Source organism: Zygotorulaspora mrakii, chromosome 4 (genome assembly GCF_013402915.1).
Source record: "Zygotorulaspora mrakii chromosome 4, complete sequence".
NCBI lineage: Eukaryota > Fungi > Ascomycota > Saccharomycetes > Saccharomycetales > Saccharomycetaceae > Zygotorulaspora > Zygotorulaspora mrakii.
The window spans coordinates 1081340-1103078 of record NC_050722.1 but is presented as its reverse complement, the minus strand read 5'-3'; the positions used below and the strand labels follow the sequence as shown (position 1 = coordinate 1103078).

At 40.9% G+C, this 21739-nt stretch overlaps 13 protein-coding genes and 1 non-coding gene across 14 annotated transcripts; 6 read left to right on the top strand and 8 right to left on the bottom strand.

The window, feature by feature from the left end:
- Nucleotides 1–333: 333 nt before the first annotated feature.
- On the top strand, nt 334–2919 carry BUD27 (prefoldin-like protein; the record flags this gene model as incomplete). The annotated part of the gene is made up of 1 exon (XM_037288692.1): nt 334–2919. One exon carries the CDS (start codon nt 334–336, stop codon nt 2917–2919), a length of 2586 nt encoding a protein of 861 aa, XP_037144587.1.
- A 210-nt stretch (nt 2920–3129) lies between these two features.
- Nucleotides 3130–4917, bottom strand: AHC1 (Ahc1p; the record flags this gene model as incomplete). Its single annotated transcript, XM_037288691.1, has 1 exon — nt 3130–4917. One exon carries the CDS (start codon nt 4915–4917, stop codon nt 3130–3132), a length of 1788 nt encoding a protein of 595 aa, XP_037144586.1.
- Nucleotides 4918–5141: 224 nt separating this feature from the next.
- On the top strand, nt 5142–5223 carry HG535_0Dtrna10S. Its single transcript has one exon. It is a non-coding gene; the product is annotated as a tRNA-Ser (tRNA).
- Nucleotides 5224–5488: 265 nt separating this feature from the next.
- Nucleotides 5489–6412, bottom strand: SPO13 (Spo13p; the record flags this gene model as incomplete). The annotated part of the gene is made up of 1 exon (XM_037288690.1): nt 5489–6412. The coding sequence occupies one exon, from the start codon at nt 6410–6412 to the stop codon at nt 5489–5491; it is 924 nt and encodes a 307-aa protein (XP_037144585.1).
- A 179-nt stretch (nt 6413–6591) lies between these two features.
- Nucleotides 6592–7440, bottom strand: TRS31 (TRAPP subunit TRS31; the record flags this gene model as incomplete). The annotated part of the gene is made up of 1 exon (XM_037288689.1): nt 6592–7440. The coding sequence occupies one exon, from the start codon at nt 7438–7440 to the stop codon at nt 6592–6594; it is 849 nt and encodes a 282-aa protein (XP_037144584.1).
- Nucleotides 7441–7623: 183 nt separating this feature from the next.
- On the top strand, nt 7624–8277 carry ARD1 (peptide alpha-N-acetyltransferase complex A subunit ARD1; the record flags this gene model as incomplete). The annotated part of the gene is made up of 1 exon (XM_037288688.1): nt 7624–8277. One exon carries the CDS (start codon nt 7624–7626, stop codon nt 8275–8277), a length of 654 nt encoding a protein of 217 aa, XP_037144583.1.
- A 428-nt stretch (nt 8278–8705) lies between these two features.
- On the bottom strand, nt 8706–9684 carry VPS29 (retromer subunit VPS29; the record flags this gene model as incomplete). The annotated part of the gene is made up of 2 exons (XM_037288687.1): nt 8706–9563; nt 9637–9684. The coding sequence occupies 2 exons, from the start codon at nt 9682–9684 to the stop codon at nt 8706–8708; spliced, it is 906 nt and encodes a 301-aa protein (XP_037144582.1).
- A 173-nt stretch (nt 9685–9857) lies between these two features.
- On the bottom strand, nt 9858–11207 carry DIA4 (putative serine--tRNA ligase DIA4; the record flags this gene model as incomplete). The annotated part of the gene is made up of 1 exon (XM_037288686.1): nt 9858–11207. The coding sequence occupies one exon, from the start codon at nt 11205–11207 to the stop codon at nt 9858–9860; it is 1350 nt and encodes a 449-aa protein (XP_037144581.1).
- A 333-nt stretch (nt 11208–11540) lies between these two features.
- HG535_0D05620 (60S ribosomal protein eL27) lies at nt 11541–12328 on the bottom strand (the record flags this gene model as incomplete). The annotated part of the gene is made up of 2 exons (XM_037288685.1): nt 11541–11920; nt 12298–12328. 2 exons carry the CDS (start codon nt 12326–12328, stop codon nt 11541–11543), a joined length of 411 nt encoding a protein of 136 aa, XP_037144580.1.
- Nucleotides 12329–13397: 1069 nt separating this feature from the next.
- UGO1 (mitofusin complex protein UGO1) lies at nt 13398–14864 on the top strand (the record flags this gene model as incomplete). The annotated part of the gene is made up of 1 exon (XM_037288684.1): nt 13398–14864. The coding sequence occupies one exon, from the start codon at nt 13398–13400 to the stop codon at nt 14862–14864; it is 1467 nt and encodes a 488-aa protein (XP_037144579.1).
- A 31-nt stretch (nt 14865–14895) lies between these two features.
- On the bottom strand, nt 14896–15111 carry SDC1 (Sdc1p; the record flags this gene model as incomplete). Its single annotated transcript, XM_037288683.1, has 1 exon — nt 14896–15111. One exon carries the CDS (start codon nt 15109–15111, stop codon nt 14896–14898), a length of 216 nt encoding a protein of 71 aa, XP_037144578.1.
- Nucleotides 15112–15246: 135 nt separating this feature from the next.
- TLG1 (Tlg1p) lies at nt 15247–15885 on the top strand (the record flags this gene model as incomplete). Its single annotated transcript, XM_037288682.1, has 1 exon — nt 15247–15885. The coding sequence occupies one exon, from the start codon at nt 15247–15249 to the stop codon at nt 15883–15885; it is 639 nt and encodes a 212-aa protein (XP_037144577.1).
- Nucleotides 15886–17254: 1369 nt separating this feature from the next.
- Nucleotides 17255–19000, top strand: TDA3 (Tda3p; the record flags this gene model as incomplete). Its single annotated transcript, XM_037288681.1, has 1 exon — nt 17255–19000. The coding sequence occupies one exon, from the start codon at nt 17255–17257 to the stop codon at nt 18998–19000; it is 1746 nt and encodes a 581-aa protein (XP_037144576.1).
- A 169-nt stretch (nt 19001–19169) lies between these two features.
- Nucleotides 19170–21659, bottom strand: PKH3 (protein kinase PKH3; the record flags this gene model as incomplete). Its single annotated transcript, XM_037288680.1, has 1 exon — nt 19170–21659. One exon carries the CDS (start codon nt 21657–21659, stop codon nt 19170–19172), a length of 2490 nt encoding a protein of 829 aa, XP_037144575.1.
- Between the last annotated feature and the right edge of the window lie 80 nt (nt 21660–21739).

The following is a 21739-nucleotide window of genomic DNA, read 5'->3' as shown; positions in this document are numbered from 1 at the left end:
AATACTGCGGCACTATGGGCATGTCGGGATCGCTGTATCTCAGTGTCTGTGTGCTCGACGCCCGCTTGAAGCTCGAGAGGTGTGTGCATGTGTGTGCGAACGTCGGGTGTTATTTATGCCCTTCAGAAGGGCACATCTCGTGATTGTTTTCTGAAGTAGCAGCTGGTACGTATGTAGTGATATTGTGGTGCTGGGATTTTTGTCCGGCTGGGGTTCTTGGCTGGTGGGAGCCGGACAGTTTTGATCAGTAATGAGATGCCATTGAAAAAAAAGTATATCAAATTAGACCATTAACAGCGCCATAGGCGAGGCAAGGAGGCCGTCGTAGGAGTCATGGAAGCATTTGCTGATTCTATCAATGCTAGTCTGCAGAGTTTGACCGAGAAAAAGGAATTTCTTGAAGTAAAAAGGGACCACTACGTTACCATCAGACAGCATTTGCACAAATTTAGAGAAAATGGTGATGAGCATCAGGATTCTTCCGATGGTTTAGTTTTTGGGGATGTGATAATTGCGGCGAAAAAGGTTTATCTGAGTATTGGTTATGAATATTACGTCGAAAAACAGTGTGAAGAAGTGCTGGAGTTCCTCCGAGGTCAACTAGACTTGATGGGGACTGCAATTAGGCAATTTCAGGAAAAAATTTCTGAGGCCAAGGAGACGCTGAAAAATATCCAAAGTCTGTCGAACAGCAATGGTTCTCAAGGGGAAATGGATGGTGAGTATTTGCCTCCTGTGGAAATTAGGGAGGAGCTAGATGAAGAGGGAAACGTCATATCTAGTACTGTCACACCAACATCAACTAAAAAAGAACGGTTGGGTATAGACGAGAAAAAGGATGGGTTGAGCAGTTTCGAGCAGAACTTAAGGGACCGACTGGCTGCTAAAGATAGCAAGGCTAGCACTGATAACAAGGTTACCATTAGCGCACCTCCGGAGAGTCAGAAAGAGGTTGGTGATGGCTTACCCGCAAGTATAGACAGGGATAACATGTATACGTTTGCGGATCTGGTGCGGCAGTTGGATGAGCAGGACGAGCAGGATGATGAAAGGGAGAATATGCACTGCGCTGATGATGATGATGATGATGATGATGATGATGATGATGATGATGATGATGATGATGATGATGATGATGATGATGATGATGATGATGATGAAGTGGAAGACGGAGAAGAAATCAATCAATTCTCCTTTATACGTGGTGCTCCAGCGCAACAAGCATTTATGAATCAAATCAACAAGCTTCGTAATCAGAAAAGAGCTTCCGATACCAGAACTGAGCATGTGAATGCTGAAGAAGAGCTCCGTAGGGCGAAATTTCACCATGAAGTTGATGGGCACAAATCATCCGTTAAATCAATTCTAAAAGACAGCAATAAAATAAATAAAAAGAGCAAGAAAACCGTAGGGTTCGCGGCTGAACTTGATATTAAAGAAGTGGAGAACTTGAAGGCAGAAAACAAGAAAAATACACAACGATTTACCGTTTCGTCTTCATTTCAACCTCCACCTAATGATCGTATTGGGTCCGCAGTATCATCAGAAAATGAATTTGATAGTGAGCTGTTTGCTAACTTGATTGGTGCTCAAGGTCCGGATGAGATTCACGAAAGGTACAAGGAACAGGTAAGTAAAGAAGTGAATAATCATGCGGCTCAGCTTAAAAGAGAAGAAAGAAAGAAAAGGTTCTCGAGATTCAGAAAGGAGAGGAATCGTGAACCTGTTTCGATAGCTTCCAGTACACATGACTCTGAAGCAGTTTCGGCCATGAAGGATTTGGTGATAGAACATTACGAAGAAGAGCCGTTGTCCTTAGGTGATGGTAGCAATAAGGCTGGTGGTATCGCAGCAGGGTCTGCCATCAATAGCATGGTGATACAACGTTCTGGGGATGATTTAGTACCTGTAAACACTACAAAAAAGTCATCGCGTGGTCGCGAAGAGAAACCAGTATCGACTGTAATCAAAGAACGAACAACTAATGATTCTAGTGACTACGATTACAACTTTTCGGCAATTCCTGAGAGAACTCCGGAGAATGAAACCTGCGAACTGGTAAAATCGAATAACAACTTAGCAGTGGAATCTACTCAATATAGCAAATGGAATGAATCAAAAAAGGCTGATGTTGGTGAGGAAGATTTGATGTTCTTCCGCAAAAAGATGATATCTCTTAATACTACAAATAAGCATACAAAGAATTCATCAAAAGTTGGCCTGAAATCGCTCGGCGATTTGGCTTCTGATGAAGATGAGAGTGAAGATAGTGCTGAGAGAACACTGCCGTCGAATAGTCAGGATCCCTCAGATTTTCGCTTAGAAACAATTATCAACAACAAAGTAAACAGTGACACATCAGTCAAAGTGCCCACGATAGATTACCGCGCTCTATCAGAAAATACTGACGATATGGCGAGGGCTTATGCACTTGGTATTTATGATGATGATCTTGAAGAGGATCCTGGTGTTATAATAGAAAGAATTGAAGATTTTGAAGAGCATAATAAAGAAGTTAATCTATTGAAAGATGAAATCGAGCATTTCAAACTTTCCAGCTCACTTGAAGAAGAAGAAGCAGAGACGAAACATTTAGACGATGCATTGGTGTCAGATATTCAGGAAAACGAGATACCTGAGAACTACCCGGGAGGTAATAGCACTAACCGAGATGTCCTTAATGATGAAGATGATGATCTAGGCCTGGAATATGGTAGACTCAGTGAATCCATCGCAATTGAATACAGTCATCTCAAAGAAAAAATGGCTTCTCGGCGTTCTTATTTGCACTTCAGGAGTAGTCAAAACGATGATGAAAAGAAACAACTGGAGCCCATTGATGAATATGGTAATCCCGTGAAGGTTAGCAGATTTAGGTCTCAAATGTTTCAGGCAGGAGATTCACAGCATTTTCAATAGACTGATAGAGCGTTCTGTAATTTTTATTTGTAGTTAACTATAGCGCATGGCTACATTCTAAGAGTATTTCAATGAGCGAGATAAATCAAAATGTTGGTGATAGTTGATGCGGTGAAGCCACGGACTAAATGCGAATATATGAAGATTGCTAAAAGTGTAAATATATACTAGGTCGTCAAATCCTATGATGTATACCTTTCATTTCTAAAATCACTGATTCTTGCTGTTAATACCTTTTAGTTTGGACTTAGCTCGTAGATTGTAATGCGATGACCTCTTTTCGTGATCTGGAATATTGCTTAAAGCTAGTGCATCACGTCTGGCCTTTTTTTCTGCGGGTCTAAGTCTCTCTTTCAAATCTCTCTCTTCTCCATTCGTCTCGTTTTTACGCTTTTTGCCATTTTCTTTTGGTGTTATTCTTGAAGATATGGCCGGGCCCTCCTTTTCTGACCTTTTTGTTGACGGAGCATTAGCAGGATCATTCTTGATTGAAGAGAAAGACGCACTACTATTCTCTGCTATGTTTTTCGAAGATGTTGCTATATAGTCTGATTCATCACATTGATCCCTCAAACTATTATCACCCTCTTCACTCTCACACAATCTACTCTCTGACTCAGAATGTTTTAATACAACATCTAAATCGTTTTGTGCTTCATTTACCATTGCTACTAGATCTTTAAAATCATCTTTATTATACATTTTTTCCAAATGAACAGAACTGTGTGGACTTTGATGCCGGCCTTGGCTCTCTGACTTCCTATTTAAAGTATTTTTTGGACTTACTTCCCTATGACTTGATCTTCTTCCAGAAGGTATTGCGATCTCGCATGGTAGATAATCCGTCTTGGGATCTTTGCCAATGCCTCTGAATTTTTCTAGAACCTGAGGATCCTGTTTGTCATCATCTAACACTTTTTGATTGTGGAGAACAGCCAAGGGCTGACTCGAATATGTCTTGCCATGTTTCAGACGAGCATGATTTACGATTCCCTGTGCTGACGTGAATCCACTTCTGTTGCAGTTCGCGCACGTTATGACAATGAGAATGCCATCGTATCGTCTAAAAATAGCTTCGTTGCTCTCAGTTTTTCCGACAACACCACTATTGCTTGTCAACGAAGTACTGCTATAATTTCTTCTGTGATGGAGATTCATTTGGTTGGGCCTGAATGGAAGAATTTCATATTCAGGCTCTTTGTTTCCGCCTTTAAAAGCTGAATTCGAAATAGACTTGGAACCCGTTAGCCGAAGGTCAATAATCGCAGAATTGGCGGGTCTTAAATGTGCTACCTCATTGACATTTCCCTGACTTTTACTTCTTGTGTGATAGTGGTGAGTAGGTACTCCGCTACTTGCAGACGATACATCATTTGGGGACGTTCCAGGTGGCAAACCGATCAAACTAGCATCAGCGAGATGACCGGATGTACTATTCCTAGTTGCATTGATTTCTGACAACTCCTGCCTCGTCATTTCATTTTTACGCTCATGACACTTCTCGATCTTCCCAAGCAGGTCCTTGTCTTCATGTAGTTTTTTCAAGAGGTGCATCTGTGCATCCGCTCTTCTGATTTCTAGCTGAACTCTCTGCATCTCTTTGTGACCTATGAGTGTGTGCAAATGAAGTTTATCGAGTATTTCGTTTTTTGCAGTTTCATACTTCAACCTTTCCATTTCTTCACTCTCTCTGCTTGATTTCCCCATCATCATATGATGGCCTTCTGTAGGATGGCCACTGTGACCAATAGGCCCTATGGTTTCGTTACTGGAGTCACCGCCGTGTACCTCGTCGTCTCCATCTAAGGCAAGCTCATGGGGTGACTTCGGCGTAGCTACCTGATAATACGCAGATGCCGGTGGATGTGTGTTTGTCCTGGAAGGCATATCATGTGTATCCATAAATAGTACTTGGGAAGGAACTGTGTTCCCCGTGCTTTGACTCCCCAAAACTCCTAACGAGCTATGCAATGTAAAAGATCCGTCCTGATCATCCATCAATATCAAAACTTCCTTACAAATGTGCTTGCTGAACTGCAGGATATCTTTAAGATCTTTCCAGCCCAGGATTTTTGATATCTATTGAATAATCATCACCTTCTGAAAACTTGATGTAACCATCATCACCTTTTGCCTTCTGTAGCCAGTCGAAAAAAAATGTGAGTGACCATATTTACTCTATCTGTCAGTTTTTAAGCATTATTCAACGTAATAAGTTATCTGGCAACTTGGCCGAGTGGTTAAGGCGAAAGATTAGAAATCTTTTGGGCTCTGCCCGCGCAGGTTCGAGTCCTGCAGTTGTCGTTTTTTTATTCTTACAAATATCCTCGATCTGATCTTTCTGAGTCCGTCACATATACGTTACATTATTTGAAACAGCAAAACTGGATGCTTTCTACGTCCTCTTACTGATGAGGAAAATTCTGGAGTATTCTACCAATAATGATATGTACTTTTTTTTTTTTTTTCTTCTTTATTTTTATGTTTTGATTCAAATTTGTCACATCGGAACAATAACTATTGAAAAAAAATATTTACTTTAGCAACAAGAGTTTTAAATGAACTCAAACTAGGACTTTGCACTACCTTGATATGTTGCATCTCCACCACTAGATTTGTAACTTGAGTTTCCACTACTGACATGTCTCTTTGCATTTAAATAGTTTACTTGCGAAGCATGACGTTGCAGTTCTGAATCTGAAAAATCACGTCCAACTAGATTTCTCGGGTTGGGTTCTATCATTGGTAAGAAAATTGGCTCAGTGGTGGTATATTGAACTCTTGCATTATCGTAACCACTCATTAGAGGGTAGCTCATCTGAATTTGAGGATGCACATCCTTGTTTTCTTGCGTCCTATACTGAGGGAACCCAGCAGTGGGATGGACATAATTGCGAGATAACTTGTAATGGTCTTGATACGCCTTTTTTTGGAGAGGAGAATCGTTGGTAAACATCGCTTGGGAATAGACATACGGTTGTGGGTAACAGTATGGGTATTGATGCACGACCGGATTACAGGAATAAAGGAGAGGTGACATCTGATATGGTGCATTTGGTGCATGAGGGGACGTTAGATCCTGGAAGCTGTTGTAAGAGCTGCTTCCCAATATGGGAGTTGAGGTCGATTGTGGAGGCTGATCAAAATCTTCTATTTTCAGCGAGTTTTCTTCTTCATTTTCCGTTAGCCGCTCAGGGTTCCTCTTTGATACGCTCGTATTTCTAAAACAATTTTGCGATACCAGTTTCAACTCAACGTCATCCGAGCTGAATATAGTCGACGACCGTCTATTCTTTGCCTTAAGATCGTGTTTCTTTACTCTTTTGCTTTGCTTTCTTGGCGGTGATCCATTAGACCTACTTGTTTGAGAATAACTAGGCTTTGACGATTTCAATATGGATTCAACAGTCGGAACTTTAACGTTAACAGCTCGAGCTTGCAAAGGTTTTGATACCTCACTATTTTTGATAACTCTATATCGCTTCTGTGGCATTATTTTTTGTTTTTTTGTTGGGACCGCCAATGGGTAAGTAGAAAGAAGTATGCAACTGACGCTCTCTTGTAAGCGCCGTGAGTATTTTTAAATGTAGTGAAAAATAGGAAAGGAATTGATTCATTCTGCAAGAAACTATCTAAGTCTATATCAATGTGTTGGATGAGATATTTGCAGGATTATTCAGATCTCAAACCCTCTCTCTCTAACACATGTTTATCAAACTGGATCAAATAGATAACCCTTTGGTCAAAGCCCTTCAGAGGCATCAGATGAGGTGTCACGGAACAGGGAAACTCTGCATTGTTCAGAAATCCTTGAATGATTCCGCATACAAAAAAATCACAGGAAACACCATTTGGAATGAACTGTGTTAGCAGTGGCAAATTGTCGACAATCATATATTCATTTTCTCTCTCTGATGACTTCACCAAATCATCACTAACATGTCCGAAAAGATATGACCATACCGTGCCATGTATAAACTGTAATATATCTAGTATTGTCAAATCGCGAGATCTCATGCTACTGATAAGCGTTGTGAGGGATTCGGCACTATTCTCCTGATTATAGTAGATATCTGATACTCCGGAAACTGTTCGAGAAGCTGTTGTGTTTGATCCGGAATGCATAGCATTGGCACTAGTATTGGTAGGTGTAGATGAAGAGAGGAAATTGGAACTCCTTAAATATGTATTACTGGGTACCGAAGCTCTTAGGTTCAGCAGCTCTAACAGTTTTGACCCTATCACGAACCCATAGTCATTCAGCTTTACTTCGCATTCAGATGCGGTTTTACTTGTATTATGAATATGAGCAATCATTTCTCCAAACAGGAAAGTCACGGCCGACAGTGATACTTCTTGCTTTCTAAACATAAGTGATTCAGAATATAACCTGGAAGGAGTGGGTTGGGATGATGCTTCATTGGGTAGTGATTGCTTTGGGCCTATAGTGTATTCGTAACCGTCACTATTATTGAACACGCGGTCATCAGAAGTACTGGGTAGTATAATTCGTTGCGACATGGGTATATGGGACTGATTTTCCCCTCGTCTGGTTTTACTGTCTTTTCGTCATTGGTCTGCATTATTGAAAGTCGCATATTTTATAAGGCCGAAATGAAATACAATTAAGAAACACTTTGTTGTATATTGAAAAGCTTTAAAGGTAACTGAAAAGGGAGCGCAACAAAGCTTCGGTAGTCAATCATGCCCATTACAATCAGAAGAGCCACGGTCGAGGACATGGTAGGTATGCAAAATGCCAATTTGCATAATCTACCAGAAAACTACGTGCTTAAATATTATATGTATCATGTTCTGTCCTGGCCAGAAGCCTCATTTGTCGCTACAACAACTGATATCAGCGATTCTGTTGGAGATGAACTCACAATTGCTGATGAGAATGGTAACGAAACCAAGTTAGATCCAAACTATGTAAGACAGGGAGAAAAACTGGTTGGCTACGTTTTAGCAAAGATGAATGATGACCCAGATCAGCAGAATGAAGCCCCCAATGGTCATATAACCTCTTTGAGTGTAATGAGAACATACAGACGAATGGGTATTGCTGAGAAGTTGATGAGACAAGCACTTTTCGCTTTAAGAGAGGTTTACAAAGCAGAGTATGTCTCCTTGCATGTCAGACAATCCAACAGAGCGGCTTTACATCTATACAGAGACACTCTCGAATTTGAGGTTCTTAGTGTCGAAAAATCTTATTACCAGGATGGAGAAGACGCATATGCCATGAAAAAGGTACTTGATTTGGAAGAGTTGAAACCCAGCAATTACGCCCATGCGAAAGGCGCAGAACGGATCGAAGACGATTTTGAAAGTGACTTATTAGATGCTACAGTTTAGTCAAAATTAATTTCTCGAAGTGTATATACTATCTAAAATTGCATTGAAATTTCATACAACCACTCGGTAGAGCCAAGAGACCAGCATCCGCACACAACTCCAGCATTTTACAGGCTATTTTTCTCTACGATGCAAGAATTTTTTTTTCAAATTGTGTTGAATCAGACAATAAAGTATAGGTAGCTTGAGTTTTTCCACACCGACACATACAATAAAGATTGCTGTATCTCGAGCCAAATGCACTCACAGTCATCATGTAAATTTAAAAGAAAAAACTTCCTTATTGTGTTTAAAAGATGTACTAAGAGATGAAGTCCTGGAAAGACTATCATCGAGTTTATATACCAAAAAATTTAGAAAAATTGCATCATGTCAAACGAAGAACTTTGCCATTATCTATTAGGGTTTGGCAACTGAGTAGCATGTTACTAATTACTCTTCTTATACACCACTTTATCTACTTTGACCTCTCCGTCGACATATATGTAGATATACAATGCGCAAGTGCTACCTTGGATGTCGAAAAGGCAGAAGCTAGGGTCATTGGAACCATCTAGCTCGAGATCGGGTATATCGAGCTCCTCGTTTTCATCCTCATGTTCGTCTTCATCTTCATCGTTAACTTTCTCCAGATCGATTTTTCCACTTGCGTCTTGATTTTTTTTCTGAGAACCGTCTTCACTAGTTTTGTCTGCAAAGCTATCGCTTTGTGCTACATTTTCAGAAGAATTGTTACCGTCTTCCTCCCTGTTGTCTGCGGGTTCATTACGCCCCGTCTGCTCATTGGATTTATCTTGTTCGTCACCTCCGTCTTTCGGGGAGGGACTTGCCTTCGTCCTTGCAGGCTCCTCTTGACCAAGAATGGGCCAATCTGTATTGAACGCGCCTGTGCAACTGCCAGGGTTGACGAAGAACTTCCCTTCCAAAGTGTACGCCTCGACGTTATGTGTGCCTCCCCAGAGTAGGATATCGACATCGAGTTGACGTGCTAGGGCTAGAAGCGATAGTGGATCATTCTTGGGTACCACCGTGTAGCCACTACAGCAACCAATTTTGAAATCTCCTTGCTTGATAACGGTGTCCATCGGTATACCCTGCTTGTTTATATTCTTTCTTGTTGTAGGCAATTGTTCATTATCAAACTCTCCGCGTACAAACGTCACATTTGAAGATATCTCATTCACAAATTTCAGAAATTCATATGATTTGGTACAGTTTCCAAGAAGTACTACTTGCGATATCTTATTTGGAATGCCAAGTAGCTTTTTAAATTTTAGGGGCAAATCCTACGTAAAAAAATGGAGTGTCAATGTTAGTGAGTCGATAGGTACGATACATTATTCCGCTGCTCTGACATACAATTGCTCGGTCTGGAATATGAGCATCACTTAAAGTTAAAATCAGCATGGAGATGGTATTTATTTATTTGTTGCTTTTAGTCTTCTATTCCTATTATAATCATTTTTTAGGATTTGTATTCTATGTTTTAATGTACGTTCGAAAACGGAAAAGTGAATAGGAAAATAAAATTGTCATACTACAAAATATTTACATATCTACAAGGCAATCTCCATCTGGTTTTACTGAATATATTCCTTACCACCCATGTATTGTCTCAAACAATCCGGTATCGATATTCTTTTGTTATTAGGATCATAAAAATTCTCTATTAATGACAGTATCATTCTTGGGACTGCCATTGCGGTGCCGTTCAAGGTATGCACAAATTCTAATTTGCCCGTGTATTCGTTTTTGAATTTCGTGTTCATTCTTCTGCTTTGAAAATCCAAACAGTTTGAAGTACTTGTAATTTCTCCGAATGAACCTCTTCCCGGCATCCAGGCTTCAATGTCATACTTTTTGTAAGCAGGAGCACCCAAATCATTTGTTGGCATGTTCAACACCTTTGCTGTTAATCCCAATGACTTTATCAAATCTATTTGGAAGTCTTTTAATTCCTCCAGGACATTTTCACTGTCTTTCGGCTTACTCCAGCAGAACAACTCAACTTTTGTGAATTCATGCACCCTATATAGTCCCTTCGTATCCTTACCCCTTGCTCCAGCCTCTGATCTATAACTGCGGCTCACGCCAGCGATTTTCTTCGGACCTTTACATAGATCAACCACTTTATTAACACCTAGACCTGCAAGACTTATTTCCGCTGTTGCTGTTAATCCCAATTGACTTTTATCAATGTGGTAAATTTGCTGTTCATTATTCATATCTCTCGGTCTGAATCCACAGGCATCAATAATTTCATCTCTAACGATGCTTGGTGGGATACAAATTTGAAACCCTGCTTCCTTAGCTTTCGCAATTGCGAAGGACACCAATGCATGTTCCAATTCCGCACCTTCGTTCAATAGATAATACCATGAAGTCCCGCTAATATTTGAAGCAGTTTTCAAATCCAACATGTTCTTTGTTACCATTATATCTACATGGTGACGCCTCTCATCTGATGGAAGAGACTCCTTTGGATTGATCCATTGAATAATTTCGGGTTTGGTCAACGGGGCATCAGAAGATATCAAGTTTGGCAGTGATGAACATATTTCAAAACTTTTGGTTGCAGAAGTATTCAATTCATCTGATAGTGTCTTAAACGCTTCTTTTAAATGTTTAAACTCTTCACCTAATTCCTCAATCTTTGACTTGTCAACTTTAATCAAACCTTCTAAACTTTTGCGACGTGACTGTATGTCAGAAATCTTTTGAAGCAGAACTTTTTCATTTTGATATAATTCAGGTAACGCTTGGAGACCTTCCAGAAGTTTCGAACCATCCACTAGGTTCCTATTCCTGATTGATTTTTCATATAGATGCAGATTGTTCGTTACAAATTTAACATCAAATTTGGGAGCTTTGAGAAATCTGCATGGCAAAGAATAAGACAATGAACGCTTAAAGGACATCAATCTTTCCATGTGCTATAGGTGTGCAATAAAACCTCATCCTTATTCTTTGAAAGTGCCCGTTTTTTTGGTTTTCCAGAAAATCAGAGACACTGGCACGTAGCAAATCAGTAAAGACAGGAAGATCAGAATATGACCCTGCAATTCAAGAGAATTCAAACACTCAATGTTGTTACTATAGTTGAAGTTATTCCTCTTTTTTTTTACATAGATTATTAAACTAAAAAAAAAGGCAAAAAAAAGCCATGAGCTGTGAGCTAAAAGTTACATATAAAAAAAAGTATCCATCCATTGAATCCCCCTATCGATATCCATTTACAGAATGAATATTGGATATTGATTGACTTAGAAACTCAACTTAGTGAAGAACCATTGGTTCTTACCAGCTTGGTGTCTTTCTTCGAATGCTTTCTTGATGACTTTCTTGGCTTCTTCACGTTGAGATGGTTCTTCAAAAGTTTCAGTAGAAACAACTGATTTGAAAGCTTCAACATCTAAAGTATATCTTGTTGGCAACAAATGGTTGTAGTTGATGACCTTGATGAATGGCTTGATCTTAGTTCTCTTAGCAACCTTCTTAGCACCGTGCTTGTTGGTAACCTTCAATGGGTATCTTTCAATACCAGCAACCAAAGCATGACCAAATGGGTGAGATTTGGAACCTTCATCGTGAGGCTTGACGATAACAACCTTCTTACCGGCGTAACGACCACGGACGACAACAGCTATAAAAATATTCAGAAATGTTAGTAAATTAATGTCCCATTTATATTCCCAGAGTGAAAGACCTTGCCTATCTGGTTGCACCGAGGAGTCCCTCACGTTATCTGTACATCTATTCCTGTCTGGCACGAAGACTATGACACGAAGTCGCAACTTCCGCCAGCCGTTGCCAACTAGTCTCAACAATTCTGGCAGGCCACTGTTTATCCGGAATCTCATTCGTAATTGGCCTTGTGAGTATTCTCTGAGAGCATTTCAATTTGTCCCTCGATCACACATAGTATGCCTGCAACTTTTCAAAACTCCAAAATCTTCAATGTAGGCGAGGTCTAAAATCACTGTGGTCCACTCGTAATCTAATTCTGTGCTTAATACGTACCAACTTTACCAGCTTTCAAGAACTTAGCCATTTTTGGTGATGTATATGCTTTGTTTAACAGCTCTCTTAGGGAAGACTGAATGCACTTGTTAAGTCGACATATTTTCAGTGTTGAAGTATATCATACACTACCCCCACTCATGATTTTCCAGAGGTTCACACAGTCAGACGGGACTTTACTGCCTGTGCACAATGTCGCCAACCGGGTACCACCCTGCGTGAGCAGCCAACCTGTCTGTCCAGCACACCGAGGCAGAGAAACAGACAGGCACTGTGCTGGACTGCTCGTTACCTCCCGCGCGACAGGGCGCTCTCTGTGTATGCCCAACTAACTCCAAGCAAGCTCGCTGCACCGCAGCCCAACCAGCCCCGCCCAGCCGAGCCGAGCCAACTGTCCTCCCATCTCCTTCGGATCTTTTCATTACGCGGGCTCCGCAAATGGCTTTCCGCAACATATGAACAGCACCACGCAAAAATATGGTCATCCAGCACGCCTGCGCGACAAGAAAAAAACGATAATTGAAATGTATGGATGCTAAATACAGGGTGCAGGGATGCTCGATAGAGAAAGCAGTCATCAATTCCCTTTTTTCAATTCATCTCTCAGCTGACTACTTGAAATGACGAAGATATGACTATCAGTGCGATGACTTTCAAGACCTCGAAGAACGCCCTAAACATGAGAATGACGTGAAAGGGCCGTTCTAAGGCAAGAAAAATATACTCTTTTTACTGCTGACTACTATCCTTCCTCTGAGAAACATACAGTTTGTTCCATACCCGGCCCTCGGCTGAACATACTAAATTGTCATATGTATTTACATTGATTTGTAGTTGTATCTATAGACTTATTAGAATAGAGCTCTGGTTACGCCGAAGGTGAGCATGATTGCAGGGACACATTTCAGGCTGGGATGTATTTCTTTGGTTTCTTGTCGTCAGTGTAGGTGGTTCACTTTTCACCTTCCCTTTTTTTCTGTTTACGGTGGGACTGGTAATGTGAAGAAAAAGACAAGAGGGATGACAAGAGTAACGATGAGATAATAGAGGTTGTTGCGAAGGAAATAAACGACTCGAAGCCATCTTGGGCACCGGAACGGATGGAGGACTCAGGCAATAGATTACAGGCAAGGCCATATTACAATCCTGAAGATTTCAACGCTGGTTATTCGGCGATCTTTAGGCCCGACAAGGGAGTGGTAGACGTGAATGGGCAGACGATGGCGTCGAAATTGGCCGTAGTCCAATCATCTGGCAGCAGAATAGGCAAAAATGCATTCAGCAAAAAAGCATCTGGAAGTCTTCTGTCAGGCCTATCGTTCGGTGATAGTAAAAAACTGTTCACAAGGGACACAAATGGAACTAATATAGAGTCTCACAAAAACATCAGTGATATGGAGTGGAGTGACTTTTTGAATGTAAGGACATGGAAAAAAATTTTGGGCCAGCTTTGCGATCAATTTTTGAGAAAGTACTTCAAACATTTGATACAACAACCTTTTGAAGTGGCCAGAGTATTACTGCAGGTTGGTGATTTTAACGAAATTGTTGAGCGTGATAATTGTTCGGCACGATTACCAGTTGAGTTGAAAAATGAGCTAGCTGACGATCCTGCGTATCCTGAAAAGGATGATTTCAATGAAGAGATTGATTTCTTCCCCACAACGAATGATTCATCGAGGTGGAGATCAGCAGTACTAAATGAGGAAGAATCAAAGAGGGAACATGAGGACTTCGTTAATGCCAATGAGATAATAATTACTCCAGAATCTAACCACACCATGGATATCATGAACGCGTTAATGGATAATGAAGGTATACGTGGTTTATGGAAGGCAAATAATACGACATTTATCTACAATTTTCTCTCGATAACTTTGGATGCGTGGTTCACAGGGATAATATCGCCATTTTTAGGCATACCGGACCCATACTTTATGGATTTAATACACTCACCAAATTTAAAAGCTTCGATTATTTTGACTTTATCGGCAAATATTTTGACAAAGATAGTTCTTTTACCATTAGACATTATACGGACAAGATTTATAGTAACCTCAATTCACAGAGGCGCGAAACCCATAAGGAGCTTAAAAAAACTTATTAGGAACTGGTCCTGGTCAAAGGATGGGGTAAAGATATCAATAGATATGTGGATTTTAACAATCCTACAATCTGTCTTTAATGTAACGTTCAATAAACTATTTGATGTATTAATTTACCATGAATTCAACGTGGAAAAACACTCCCAGATAAAATGGTATAGTTCACTGAAATTCGTTTCACAATTTATGGAATTATTCGCAAAATTACCGATTGAGAATTTATTACGTCGATGTCAGGTTAATTATCTAATTAATTCGAATCAAAATTCCTTAAGTATTGATAGGAATGATCTAGTTATAAAACCCATTAGATATGAGGGAGTATGGAACTCTATCAAGAGCAAAAAAATGACAATGGAGCTTTGGAACGGCTGGAGAGTTAGCTTGATGAGTTTAGTCTGTTATTATGGATTTGAGATGATGAATAACGATCCAATCGATTTAGAGCAAGAAAAATTTTAAACATGTATATATGCACGTAAATTTCACAAATTCATTTTTCAATGTCACTCTGTTTTATTAGATATTCACCAAGCACTTTCAATGGATTTTCTGGTTTTTCCCTTGCCAAAAGTCTCATACCATTCAGTAGGTGAGGAGTAACTTTATCGTTCAGATACTTTCTAGTTTGTGAACCACCAACAGTCTCTGACAAGTTGATTAGTTTGTTCAAATCATCATGGTCACGCGGTTGGTCTTGCTCATTCATCGTATTTGTTTGTCTTGTGTGCCCTTTGTCAAGTGGGAAAGTTGAAAACACATATCCCGAATGAAGCTTCTTTATGCCAGGATCTTTGAATAAAGCAGGATAAGGAGAAAACAGGAAGATAAAGACCAATAAAAGATGGACCAAGATCCCTTTGAACAGGTAGTGGTCGACACAGGGGAACAAATAGATAGGCTAGCGCATTATTTCAACAGTAACTCAAGGGAAGAGAATGACGAAGTGTACGATATATTGAAAGATGTGGAGGAAACGATACAAGACCTCGAAAAGAGTTGCATAGTGATGCAAAGAAGTGGCCAAGATGTATCGAAACGAGAAACACAAGTGCATGAACTAGTTAGGGCTTTAAGGGAGCTCAAAGCGGTATCGAAGTCGCAACCACAAGTACAATCGCAAGCGCAGCCGCAATTGGCATTTGAAGAGACACAGACACCAGATCAAGAGATGTCACCCATGTATGAGAACCCGTTCCAGGAGCAGATGCTGAGGGAACAGGACACGCATCTCGACAGTATACATCACACGATGACGAATTTGCATTCACAAGCACAGACAATGGGGGAAGAGCTACAGGATCAGGGACAACTGCTGGACGAAATGGACGGAAATATGGATACATTGACAAACAAATTGTCGCGAGGCCGGCGTCAATTGGAATGGGTATATGAAAAGAATAAAGAAAAGTTCAATGACTGTTGCATAGTCCTGCTAATTATTGCATTGATCGTTCTTCTGGTCCTGGCATTCATAGCATAGCTGTTGCTCCTCTGCTCAGGCCCTGTTCGGCGATATATATGTGTATATTTATGTGAATACTGCTCATTCTCGGTCACGTGACCGCGGCCCTGGAGATTACGGCGGCTATTTCAAAGTGTGCCAAGTGCTCCAATCTTGCCAGAACGACACTGCACATCGAAGCAACAACACACTACACGCTGCAAAACTGGCATCAATACCGCACCAGCTGCAAAACATAAGAAGTGCGGCACTGCTACTCGACCAAGAATACACATCCTAGCAAGATCGACCCTGCGTGCGGAGCGCCACTGAGGCCAGCACAAGACGGCTCACCCAGAGCTCCTGGAGAGAGGTCAGCACTACACGCCAGGAAACCCCAAGCGCATCAGGGTGCTGCCAGATCAACACTCCCCAGCAACGCCTGACTCTCGCAACAGATGACCAGAGATCATGGACTTTTACACAGCGAGCTAATTGCTCATCGCTTCACGTGCAACGTTACCCATACCAGAAGCCCACCTGCCGATTGCAGATCATCATTCCCCAACACCAGACGTGCTCCCAAGCTTGTGTTCCAGTACGAGTAGGGCGCCAAGGGCACTCCCCTTAAAACACGTGCCGAGAACGGGTAACACCGCGGTCCATCACCACACACGGCCGCGTCACCCGGGTTTCCGGCCTCTGCCGTAACAGTTGACATCTCCATCTCGAGGCGGCAGCTACACCTGTACACCGCGGGTCCGTGAACGAGCCCCCCTCCTAGAGCGTGAACGACGCGCCACAAACGAGCTCGTATTTTGGTTTGGCGAGGAACGAGCCGTGACGGGAACGAAACGCCTATTGCTGCCTTTATACGAATGTCGTATGCTTGCACGTACCCACATATGCAACAGCAGCAACCCCCCTCACGGCCGTTACCGATTGCAAGTCACTCTGAAACAGAGACCGGGGAGCTTGGGAGCCTGGGAACATGGCTCTTATGGATGGAGGTCAGTAGCCGTTTGGACGAGACTTTGTGTTTCTGGTGTCTCTGGGCGTCTGGTTCTGGCGTGTTTCTGGTCTGCTTCAATCACAGACTGTTACATGTGTCCAGTACGTTCTAATTCGGGCCTGCTTCGGCTCTAATTCAGTTCAAGTATCGGTCTTTTTTCCTGGATATATTTATATATATCCGCGTTGGTGTTTTGCATTGATATTTGCATATTTTTTTATCAAATTTCAGTTGCAAAGTGATCAATATTCATAGAAATATATATATACATCGGTGCGTGCACCTTCAGTTCCCAGGAGAACGTTTAGCAGGGCTTCGCAGAGAGAAGAGACCGGGAAGTTGTGCTTAGTAGTGTGAAACAGCAAATCAAGAGGTTAGGCTCGAGAAGAGGTAGCAATGGCGACGGATTTCATAGACAAATTGACGTTTTTGTCACACCCATCCGGCAAGGGCCAGGGAAAACACCATATTGTGATTGTGGGGGCCGGTATCATTGGAGTATGCACGGCGTACTACCTGACCAGACACGCGGACTTTGATCCGTCTACACATCACATCACGATATTGGAGAGCAAGCGGGTGGCTGGCGGGGCGTCGGGCAAAGCGGGGGGGCTGCTGGCATCTTGGGCGTTCCCGCAGCAGATCGTTCCGTTGAGCTTTCAGCTGCATCAAGACCTCAGCGATGAGCACGACGGCGAGAATAACTGGGACTACAGGAGACTCACCACGGTGTCTTTGGAAGCAGACGTGCAGAACGTGGGGCCGAATGACGATGGAGAGGACAGCGATTCGAGCTACTCGAGCTACTCGAGCTCGTGCTCGGGTTCGAGCACGTCTACCGGCTCGGATTCTAGTGCAACGGGAAACAGGCTGTCTTTGAAGAAAAAGCTGAAGGCTAAACTGGCTTCAAAAAACAAGAGCAAGACATCAAGTTCGGAGCTAGAGATTGGAAGTGAGGATCCTTCGCCAAAAGGCAGTTCTCGCTTCCATAGCAGCTCAAATATAGTAAGTTCCAATATACCGCAAAATGCTGAGGAGAGTGACAAGAGTGAGGAAAGCAAAAAGAAAGGTGGCGCCAGTAATAACAGCACTAGTAATAATGATAACAACAACAGTAATAATAGTAATAATAGTAGTAATAATAATGATGATGATGATGATATTCCTTTAACGAATTTGAATTCTGATGAAAATTCAGGCTTTGATATGAAACAGTCGGCAGATTATAGCGAAAATAAATCTACATCAGCTACCAATTCAAATTTGAATTCAAATTCAATACCATTAGGTGATCCATCGAATCCGTTACCTTCAGATTTAAATTGGATCAAAAAAAATCTAGTCAAGGACTGGTCATCGCTTGGTGGTACAGATTCAACCGCTCAGGTTCATCCATATAAATTCACTCATTTTCTACTGTTAAAAGCAATGGAGACCGAAGCTGTTGATTTAATATTGGGTAAGGTTACGAAACTTCAATATAATGAATCCGGTGCTTGCTGTGGCATTTCGTATAATTCAACAACTGATGATGATTCAGTAAGTAATGATATTGTTGATATTCTGGATGCTCAACAGGTTGTATTAACAATGGGTCCTTGGACATCTAAACTTCTACCAGATTGTCCGATTTCGGGCTTGAGAGCTCATTCAATTACTTTAAAGCCATCAACGGGTACAGTTTCACCATATGCAATCTTCACAGAACTAAAAATTGGTAAAAATGAATATTTTTCACCGGAAATGTATGCAAGAAAGGACGAAGTCTATGTTTGTGGTGAAGGCGATACTTTAGTAGAATTACCAGAAACAACAGATGCTGTTGAAGTTGTACGTGAAAAATGTGATGAATTATATCATTACGTCTCCAAATTATCAAAAAATTTATCAAATGGTCATATATTAAAAAGACAAGCTTGCTACTTACCTGTTTTAAACGTACCCACAAGCTCAGGTCCATTAATTGGCGAAACAAATGTTGACAATTTATATATTGCTAGTGGTCATTCATGTTGGGGTATTAATAATGCCCCCGGTACTGGTAAAGTCATGGCAGAGTTACTCTTGGAGCGTGAAACAAAATCTGCTGATATTTCTGCTTTGGATCCAAGCTTGTATTTTGATGCAAGTATTCTTGAATAAATATATTATTCAATCGTTTAATTAACAATTTAAACCACCACCACCTTTACCCATTTATGCTTCCAACCTGACATAACAGATTAAAATGACAAAATATGACAAAATATGACAAAATATATATAAAAAAATATGTAGCTCGAAATACACGGAAATACAATTCCACCTCAATTTATTTATGCTGATTCATTTTCTTTTTTTGTAAATTTTTAAATGCTGCTGATGCTCCACTGCTAGCGACATTAGTGCCCGAGTTTTGCTTTAATGCGTTCAAAACCTCATAACGACTACTACTAATAACCATATTATTTGGCACTGCATACTTTTTCATCGATTGTGATTGTGGACTCAGCGTTGGTGATCTAACGTATATTGGTGAAGACGGCGACCTGTAACCCATTTTTTTTGATTGATTGACCATTGCAGGCGACGATAAAGGAGGTTGCAACGTTAAAGGTGAATTTTTTTGTCCATTACGCTTTACACCATTGCCAAAAGATGGCGGTGATGAAACGTTCCTTACTACTTGTGAAGTTGATTCTGTAAAAGTACTAGTTTTGGTATTTACACTTTTGTCGGAAATTTGTGTCTTTCTTGAAATTGCTGCACTTTCCTTGATGCTGTCGTTTACATTGGAACTTGAAGGGCGACTTTCAATTGGAGATGGAAGTGCCATAAATGGTTCATCTAAATGAACATTCTTAAGTTTGTTTATCACTGTTTTATGTTCATCCATTATTTGTCTAGCCCTGAAGAAACAATCTACCCAGTTTTCATCCGAATTTACAATTGGACCTAATCCATTGGTCACCGGTATTGTTGGTAACGAAATGAACCATATTTTGTATTTATATTTTTCCAAAATTAAGAAGCCGTCATTTTTTTGTTCATAAAATTCAAAATCATACATTGATAAATCTGGATCCCCAACGTTTACCATATGCTTCGAGAATCCATCATTTTTGTACGATAATGTTCCATCTTTAAAAAGCGTTGATAATACTGGTGATTTTGAGAATGACTTTAATTCAGGCCTAAATTTCGAAACTAATTCGGTTATAATATCATTGTTGATTTTGCTATAACTCTCTAATGACATTGGAGGACCATCAGGCTTGAATGGAATCTCAAAAATATTAACATAATCTTGCTTTAACACCATAGTTTTCGGTCTGTGAATATCATTATAATTATTGTTGGTGGTGGTATTAACAGTGATATTATTGTTATGACTGTTGCTATTATGATCAGTAATGTTTGGATCATCGGGGGATGATGCCGGTCGATATAAATCGTCGTGGGAAGGAGCTGCCTTTGAGAGTGATGGCTGAGATGTTGATCGTTTCACAGAGGGGGATGGGGTAGTAGATGATGGCATTAGTCGAGGTGATACAGCTGGCCGCAGATAGGTCGAGGTCGGTTGTGGTACCAGTGGAGGAGACGGTACAACTAATTTTGAGTTATTAATGGGAACAGACGATGGCACTTGAGCTTGTTGCAATGAAATTCCCAATTTTTTCCTCCATTCTACTATGCTACTAGTTGTGTTTGATACTTTTGTTGGCTTTTTCTTTTTCTGCTTTGTTATTGGTATACTCCTAATTGGCGTATCAATAACATGAAGCGGTTTATTAGAAATCAGGTTCTGTCTTGGCGGGAACCCACCTGTTGAGCCATTAGTCGAACCGCTGCTTATACCATTGTTGATACCGTTACCGACCCCATTGCTGGATCCATATGCCGGTTCTGAAACTTGCCAAATGCCTCTCCAAATGTGATCTTTATTGTTCCAGTCAACCTTATCGAACCATTCATCTTTTTTCATGTTAGTTAGCGTTAATCTCTCCTGTGGGTTCAATACCAAAATTTTTTGAACGAGCTTTATGATCACTGGGTCTATTTTATTTGAAGAGTAGTGCTGATTATTCCATAAATAGTCCAAGCTAGCAATTTTTTCGAACGTTTGTAGTTCATTTTTTCCTCTAAACGGAGGCACTCCCATGATGAACTGAAATATTATACAGCCCAAGGCCCATATATCTGAAGCAAAATCACATTGATTGGATAGCAAAAGCTCAGGAGAAACGTATTCCGCTGTACCTACGAAAGAGGAGCATCTCGGGCTTTCGTTTTGATCATCTTCTTGTTTTTGTTGATTCAACGGAGTTGCTGCAGTACCAAAATCTGTAATCATTAACCTCCCAAACCTATTGAGCAGTACATTTTCAGGCTTGAGATCTCTGTGGATAATACCCTTCGAATGGATAAACTCTATAGTATCAATCAATTGACAGCTAAAATGCAACGACCACGACTCGCTGAACCTGCCCATTTTATGCAACAACTGGAGTAACTCACCCCCAGACGCATAATCTAGCACAAAGTACAGGTTTTCTTCGTCATGAAACGTGTAATACAGCCTCACAATTCCGGGATGGCACGCCCTGGCCAGCAAATTCAGAGTGTTCTTCTCTATCGTAACGTACTTGACTTTATTTTCCTTGATGATGTGCGCTTTTGAGCACACCTTGATAGCGTAAACATGGTTCACACTGTGTTTATCGAAAACCTTGTACACAGTTGAATACGATCCATGACCCAGTTCCTGCTTGAACACAAAATCATGTGGCGACCGTTTGCGAGTAAGATTCTTGGACGACATATGCCATTACAAACTGCAACACGCCCACCTATGCAACTCACAGCTTCCACTATGAAAGGTCACTTAACACTATTCAAACT